Here is a 7,967-nt window from a genome sequence, read left to right on the forward strand (position 1 = left end):
CAACAGTGAGAGGCCCGCGTACCGCAAAAAAAAAAAAAAAAAAAAAAAGAAGAGCTCTACAGAATCCTAGCTGTGCTCTCCTTCTGACACACACTTTCTGCCTGTGTAATCCTGCATCTTCCCCCGCTCCCTCTTAGAACCTCACTTTCCATTTGGCCACAACATCACCTCTTTTCTCGTGGCCCAACCTCAGCCTAACCGGGATAGGCCGCAGTTCAGGCGGGAAATGCTCATTCGGAAACGGGCAGTTTCATTCTGTGCTTCGTTCATTCTCTCTAATTGAGGGTGGGAGGTGGCTGGGGAATGTTTGCTCGGGACCACTGTGCAGCGGCCCTGGTTATCTGTTGGTAGGACTTGGACTAGCGAGGACGATCTGTTGCCATTCCTACATCTACACTCATGGTCCTATGCTGCTTTGGCAAATGTGTGAATGTATCTTGCAGAACAGCCATTTTTCTGACTTCATGGACAAACAAACCGGGTATGTCACCAGCAACCTGCTGGCAACTCCCATCGTGATGGGCAAGGAGGTTCTTGCTGTGGTTATGGCAGTTAACAAAGTAGATGCCTCTGAATTTTCCAAACGGGATGAAGAGGTAACGCCAACCCTGGGCGTCCCATAGGAGGCTCAGGAAATTTATTTGTTGTGTAACTGAAAGAAAGATGCCACACCTAATTTGTTTTTCTCTGCCATCTGTAGGTCTTTTCCAAATACCTCAACTTTGTTTCCGTCATCCTAAAGCTTCATCATACCAACTACTTGTACAGTATTGAATCCCGAAGAAGTCAGGTAAAGAGAAGGTGACATTAACCCCTCCATGCTGACCTGTCTGACAAAGCAACCCGGAGGCAACAAGCCCAGACCCTTCCTATCCGCACCACATGGATAAGATCCCCAAACTTCTATCCTCAGTGTCCTCTTATGGTCCCCTCCCCCAACCCCATCTTCCTGTCTCTCTCTCTGTAGGTACAACTGGCTTGCTTTCTTCAGTCCGTATCCTGGGTAGCTGTGGTTTCTTCCTCTATGAGATGGCAATGATAATTATAGTACTTACCCCACATGGTTGTTGTCACTATTAAATGGTCATTAAATGAATTAGTTCACATAAAGCTCGTAGCAGAACTATGTATTCCTGGTAGTGGGTTGGCCGAAAAATACGTTTGGGTTTTTCTGTAAAATCTTACGGAAGAACCCGGACGACCTTTTTGGCCGACCCAATCCATAGTAAAGGTATTAATTTGGGAAGCAAATCACGCCTCTGTCGCCTCCTTGAGCCAGAGGGATAAAGAACAACATTGGTAGCCAGGATACCTGAGTTGGACTGCTCTGTGGACCTCTGTTTCTTCATCAGTACAATGGTGGGAGGGCGGCTGGGATGGAGGACTTCCCAGGTCCCGTCCTGTGCTTACTGTCCAGGTAAGGTGACCTTTGACTAGCTTAGGATGCAGGGAAGGAGGCATGTGGCTTTCTCCCCATAGGGACCGGCAGGAGCCAGTGGGCCACCAGTACTGGACCCTCTGCCCAGGAGCTGTCTCTGCATTTACTGTTAGGTCACTTGCCCTTTGGAGCCAAAACATTTGGACATGGGGACCAATCATGGCTTCTCCCCTTTCAGAAACCCACATCCTTGCAAAAGGTCTACTCACCAACCCACTCAGAAAATCCGAGTAATTTGTTGGACATGTACATGTGCCGAAATGGAATTGCATTGTTTGGTGACATGGATTCCTTTGATTTGATGCACCTCCTGTTTTCTTCTGACTAATGCTCCTCTTCATACTGTATTTTGTTCTAATTGTTTTCTGTTTAATACCTACTTTCAGATCCCCATGTGGTCAGCCAACAAAGTAGTCGAAGAGCTCACAGATGTTGAGCGACAGTTTCACAAAGCTCTCTACACTGTTAGAACATACCTGAACTGTGAACGATACTCCATTGGACTGCTGGACATGACCAAGGAGAAGGTCACTGTTCCGTATATTTGGTCTCACCTAACGTCACCTATAAAGTGCACATCACATGAAATGCAATCCATTAAAAAAAAAATGGATACGCTATGTATACTACTAGTCATGGTAGATCATAAGAACCAGTGCCAAGACAGTATGGTATAGAGGTAAACATGTACGTTTTTGGAGCAAAAAAAGATCTAGGCTTGGCTTTTCCACTTCCTGGCTGTATGTCTTCAACAAGTCTTTTTTTTTTTTTTTTTTTTTTAAATTAATAGACTTTATTCTTTCAGGGTAATGTTAGATTTACAGAAAAAAGGAGCAGCAAGATCAGAGAGTTCCCATACATGCCCTCTTCCTTCCCTACCCCCACCCTTTCCCCTGTTATTAACATCTTGCCTTGATGTGGTACATTTGTTACAGTTGTTGAATCAATATTGATATGTCGTTATTAACTAAAGTCCACAGTTTACATTCAACTCTCTGTATTATACTGTTCTATGCGTTTTGACAAATACATAGTGTCATATATCTGCCATTACAGTATCATACAGCATAGTTTCCCCACCCTAAAAACCCTCTGTGTGCCACCTACTCATCCTTTCCTCTCCCCACCCCAGCCCCCTGGCAACTACTGATATTTGTACTCCCTCTGTAGTTTTGCCTTCTCTGTAACGCCATATAGTTGGAATCATACAGCATGTAGGTTTTTCAGATTAAATTATCTCCCTTAGCAACATGCGTTTGTGTTTCCTCCATGTCTTTTCATGGCTTAATAGCTCATTTCTTTTTAATGCTGAATAATATTCCCTTGTCTGGATACACCATAGTTTGCTTAATCATTCAGCTACTGCAAGACATCTTGGTTGCTTCCAAGTTTTGGCAGTTATGGATAAAGCTGCTGTTAATGTGTGTAGATTCTTGTGTGGACATAAGTTTTTAACTCCTTTGGGTAAATACCAAGAAGGGCTATTGCTGGATCGCATGATAAGACTATGTTTAGCTTTGTAAGAAACAGCCAGACTGTCTTCCAAAGTGACTGTACCATTTTGCATGCCCACTGGCAATAATTGAGAGTTCCTGTTGCTCCACAGCCTCGCCAGCATTTGGTTTTGTCTGTGTAACAGATTTTGGCCATTCTAATAGGTGTGTAGTGGTATCTCATTGTTTTAATTTGCATTTCCTGACGACATGTGATGTGGGCATCTTTTCAAATGCTTATTTCCCATCTGTATGTCTTCTTTGGGGAGATGTCTGTTCAGATCTTTTGCTCACTTTTTAATTGGGTTATTTTCTTATCATTCAGTTTTAAGTATTTTAAATACAAATCCTGTATTGGATATGTGTTTTGCAAATATTCTCTCCCAGAGTATTATATTTTCTTTCTCTTAACAGTATCTTTTGCAGAGCAAAAGCTTTTAATTTTAATGAAGTCTAATTTTTCCATTTTTTGGTGTTGTATCTAAAAAATCCCACCAAACTCAAGTTCACCTAGATTTTCTCCTATGTCATCTTCTAGAAGTTTTATAATTTTGCATTTTACATTTAGGTCTATGATCCATTGTGAGTTGTTTTTCGTGAAAGTCGTAAGATCTATATCTAGATTCTTTTTTTTTTTGCATGTGGATGTCCAATTGTTCCAGTACAATTGTTGAAAAGACTATTCTTTCTCCATTGCCTTTGCTGCTTTGCCAGAGATCAACTGATTATATATGTGTGGGTCTATTTCTGGGCTCTCTATTCTGTTCCATTGATTTATTTGTCTATTCTTCCACCAGTGTCACACTCTCTTGATTATGGTAGCTATGTAGTAAGTCTCGAAGTCGGGTAGCGTCAGTTCTTTGACTTTGTGCTTCTTTTCAGCAAGTTCTTTTAATCTCCTTGATTCTTGGTTTGTGCAGCTGTAAAATGAGGACTTCTCTCATCAGTTATGAGGGTTTGAGATTATTTGGAAATTATACATCCATATCTATCTATCTATAGCTATATGTCTATATCTCTATAGTGTCCAGCACATATTAGGGCATAAAAGTAAAGTGTATTTTTATTACCAGTTTGAGGATTTATATTCTGAAAAGTTAAAATTATTTTAAAGTAGAAATTAAAATGTTTGCTATTACTCACACACAATATAATGCTCATTTCTCATCTTGCTTCATTAATTCTGTTGGAGCTCTCCTAGTTCCACATAACTAATGAATACCATATCATTTATATTTATTACTCTCCATGTGATTAGAAATTATCTTTTCACAATAATTGTTCTAAGTGGATAAACATGGGACCAAGTGTCAGGAGGGCTGAGTTCTGATCCTGGCTCTGGGAATTTCTAGCTGAGTGTATTAGTTAGGATGCTTTTGGCTGCAAGTAACATCAGACCCAACTAAAAGCATATTTAATAACATGACAGTTATTATCTCATTTAACAAGAAGTCCCAAAGTAGGGCAGTTCTATGGCTGATTAATTTAGAGCTCAGTACAGGCATCAGAGTCCCAGGTGCTTTTCATTTTTTCCTGGTAAAGTCTCTGCTCCCTTCAGCATTGTTGGTGAGGTCTCTTCTTGTGGTGGTAAGATGGCTATTGCAGCTCAAGACCTGGTTCATAGACATGACAAAATTGGGAGACATTTCCTACAGATACCATCCTCATCACCTTTCGTCTAAAGAAAACCTTTCTTCAGAAGGCCCTTGGCAGACTTCTCCTTTACTGTCCATATCCAGGCCACATACCTGCCCTCAAACTAATTCCAGGCACCTTACATAGGTGAGCTGTGCAGGGACCATCTTCCCTGAACAAATCACCACCTGATAACTCAATAAAATCAGGTTTTGTTAGCAAGGAAGAGGGGGAATTGAATGTTCGGTAAGGCAAGCAACACTGTTGTCCATTCTGCATGACTTTGGACAAGCCTCTTAACCTATCTGGATTTAGTTTATTGTCTATAAAAGAGGAGCTATCTATTAAGTACTTTTAGCTATGTGTCAGGGTAGGTGCTCTGTGTTATTCATTTAATCCACATAATGACCCTATAGTATAAATTTCATTATTGTCCCCATTTTACAGATTAAAAAGGTTGACTTGTTCACAGTCACAAGTTCATAAGTGGTATTGCTGAAAAAGAGCTTTAAAATTCCAGGATTATAAGTTAACATAAAACATGCAAACCAATGACCTTCATATAAGATATGGTAGGTCACGGAACAGTTTGCTTAATAATGTTTAAATATAATTGCCTCCAGGAATTCTATGATGAGTGGCCACTCAAGTTTGGAGAAGTCGAGCCTTATAAAGGTCCAAAGACACCAGATGGCAGAGTGAGTGCAGACATCTTTGTTGATGATATCTGTACCAGGTGCTAAAACTAGAGGAGGCCGTGCGTAAAGGAAAGAGCGCTGGCCCTAGAAGGACTGGGTTCTAGTCCTGTGACTTCCTGGGGGACCTTGGAGTAGTAGAAAGAGCACTGGACAAGGAGGTTGACGTTCAAGTCCCAGCTCTGCCCCAAACCAGCTGGGTGGCTCTCGCCTTCACTCATTGTTTAACTTCTCAGTTTCGTTTTCTGTGAAGCCAGGGCTTGGTGGATCAGTGCTTCTCAATAGGGAGGGATGCATCAGAGCCTCCTGCACAGTTTTTTAAACACACTGAGCCCAGGACCTTCTTCTGACACCCTGGACTGGGATCTCCAGGGAAGGGTTGTGTTAGATTTACTTTCCCCCTTGACTGCAAGCTTCATAGGAAGCTTGTTCCACCACGGTATCCCCAGCACACAGGAAAGGGAAGGCATGGGATGGAATGTTCAGGCTCTTCATCTGCCCAAAGAAGTAGAAAGACTAGCTTTCAAGCTGCTTCCAGCTTTGACAATGTATCCACCGAATCCTGCTTCTGAGGCACCCTGTTCAGATAAGCAAGTCCTGGAAGGGTGGTAAGTGCACTGTACAGCTGGGAAGGGAAAACATTGACGGTGGTTGAGAAATTCCATGACTTGTTCCACTGGAGTGATTAGTCGGTTATTTCTGGACAATAGAAAGAAATTAAAAGAAAACCCAAGATTCCCCCTAGAAGCTGTTAGGCTGAATTCAACTTCCTAAAATTAGTTCAATAGGCTTGTTCATATAGATAAGTGGCCAGTGATATTTCCAGTCTTATTACAGGCTTATAATTAGGACATGAGTAGTTTGGTAATTTATGTTATGCAGAGAAATGTGGTTGGGAAATAAGGTGTTATTTAAATTTTAAAATATAAGTTCATTAAGGAAAAGTGTCTTCTTTGGGAAGTAAGATTTTTCTCATATTTTCTTTCTTTCCTCTTAGGAAGTCATGTTTTATAAAATCATCGATTACATTTTACATGGAGAAGAAGAGATCAGAGTCATTCCGCGAGTATTGCCATGAAGCAGTAGCAGGAGTTGTCATTTGATTTTTGTATCCGGTGCATTTCTCTGTATAGCAATGATTTTCTTTCTTCTAATCTTCTTCAAGGACACCTCCTGCGGACCACTGGACTCTCATCAGTGGGTTGCCAACATACGTTGCTGAAAATGGATTTGTAAGTTATTGAACAAATTCAAATCTTAAATAACATTGGATGAAACTTTTATTAGCTAAGAGATGGGAACAGTTATGAAAGCAAGAATGCACCAGGTAAGGGTGAGGTTTGGCACGGGACATAGGAGAGAGGAAAGCTGTAAGTGAACTAGAAACTCCTAAACTCTACAAGAAAATATTTAGTTAACATGAGAAAGAGTAATCCATCCCCCAACCTCTTATTCTGCAGCCACACAAATTTCACACATCCTTTGGCAGTTCATGATGATGGTTCATGCTGGGTTTAATTTGATCTCAAGTATAGTTCCCTTGGTCAAGACTTTTGAAACAAAGAAAATTACTGACAAAAAGGAAAATATATATAAAGAAAGAACTTTGCCACAGATTGCAATGCAGAATGTAGTGAGTTGATAGGTGAAGTGAAGACTTTTGCCCTGGTCTCTCAGGGGAGGGTGGGATGGGGGGACAGTAGGCCAGGTCTGGCTGAGAGAGGTCAGGGGTGGGAAAACAACAAACAAGAGGTCTCCGGTAGGTCCCACAGGCCTCAGGGCCAGAGGACCAGGTCTCTGTAGCTTTCCCACTCGGCCTTGACCATACTTTCCTTCCTTCTCATGGCTGATTTCTCTCCCTAGTTGGGCTGATCCACCATCTGTGTCATTTTTTTTTTTTCGCATCAAGATTCCTCCCCGCAAGAATGTTCGGTGATTTAACGTTTCTTTATGTTGGCATTTTTCCTTCTTCCCCCTTCAAACCCAAGTTTCTAAAAAAAATTTTTTAAGCATTTATTTGCATAGTTGTTTCTTCTTTAGTGTTGGCATTGTGTTTTGTTAGTGTTCATGCATCTTCATTATTTAGTAAATGGGCATGTGAATTACAGTGACTAAAAGAGTCACCCAAGGGTCATAGGAGAAGTGAAACAAAATCTAGGTTGTGTAGTGTTTTTTCTTTTACTGTCATAAATTTGCCTCTGCTTAGTGTGAACATTTCCGGGTTCAGAATGGTGACAGAGTAAGGAAAATTCTATTGTGACTGCAAATTAATCTTTCTGTGTGGGGATGATTTACCCTGGGTTTCAAGGAGGATGCCCAAACTCTGGGCTTAGTTGGTTACAGGACCAGGTGGCCTTACCAGGTGACATGATCTCTTAGTGTAGAGACATGCCAAAGGGGAAGAAAAGAAAAAGAAGGGAGAAGCAATCTTATGTCTTTTAGGAGTAAACAGTAATATATACTAACAAATGTCATGTTTTCAAAATTGCTCCAAAATAATTGAAAATTTTTTTTTTTTTTTTTTTTTTTTTGTGGTATGAGGGCCTCCCTCTGCTGTGGCCTCTCCCGTTGTGGAGCACAGGCTCCGGACGCGCAGGCTCAGCGGCCATGGCTCACGGGCCCAGCCGCTCCGCGGCACGTGGGATCCTCCCAGACCGGGGCGCGAACCCGGTTCCCCTGCATCGGCAGGCGGACGAGCAACTGCTG

The 7,967-nt window shown here is 41.6% G+C and overlaps 1 protein-coding gene across 1 annotated transcript in view; it reads left to right on the plus strand.

The window, feature by feature from the left end:
* Positions 1 to 7,967, plus strand: part of PDE6C (phosphodiesterase 6C) — a 62,339-nt gene that overhangs the window by 6,687 nt on the left and 47,685 nt on the right. The window contains exons 2-7 of the mRNA XM_007107129.3: positions 444 to 596; positions 701 to 790; positions 1,825 to 1,965; positions 5,190 to 5,264; positions 6,259 to 6,323; positions 6,427 to 6,493. Coding sequence (XP_007107191.2) covers positions 444 to 596; positions 701 to 790; positions 1,825 to 1,965; positions 5,190 to 5,264; positions 6,259 to 6,323; positions 6,427 to 6,493 — 591 coding nt within the window. The remainder of the gene's footprint in view (positions 1 to 443; positions 597 to 700; positions 791 to 1,824; positions 1,966 to 5,189; positions 5,265 to 6,258; positions 6,324 to 6,426; positions 6,494 to 7,967) is intronic.

Source organism: Physeter macrocephalus, chromosome 20 (assembly GCF_002837175.3).
Source record: "Physeter macrocephalus isolate SW-GA chromosome 20, ASM283717v5, whole genome shotgun sequence".
In the NCBI taxonomy this organism is placed as follows: Eukaryota; Metazoa; Chordata; class Mammalia; order Artiodactyla; family Physeteridae; genus Physeter; species Physeter macrocephalus.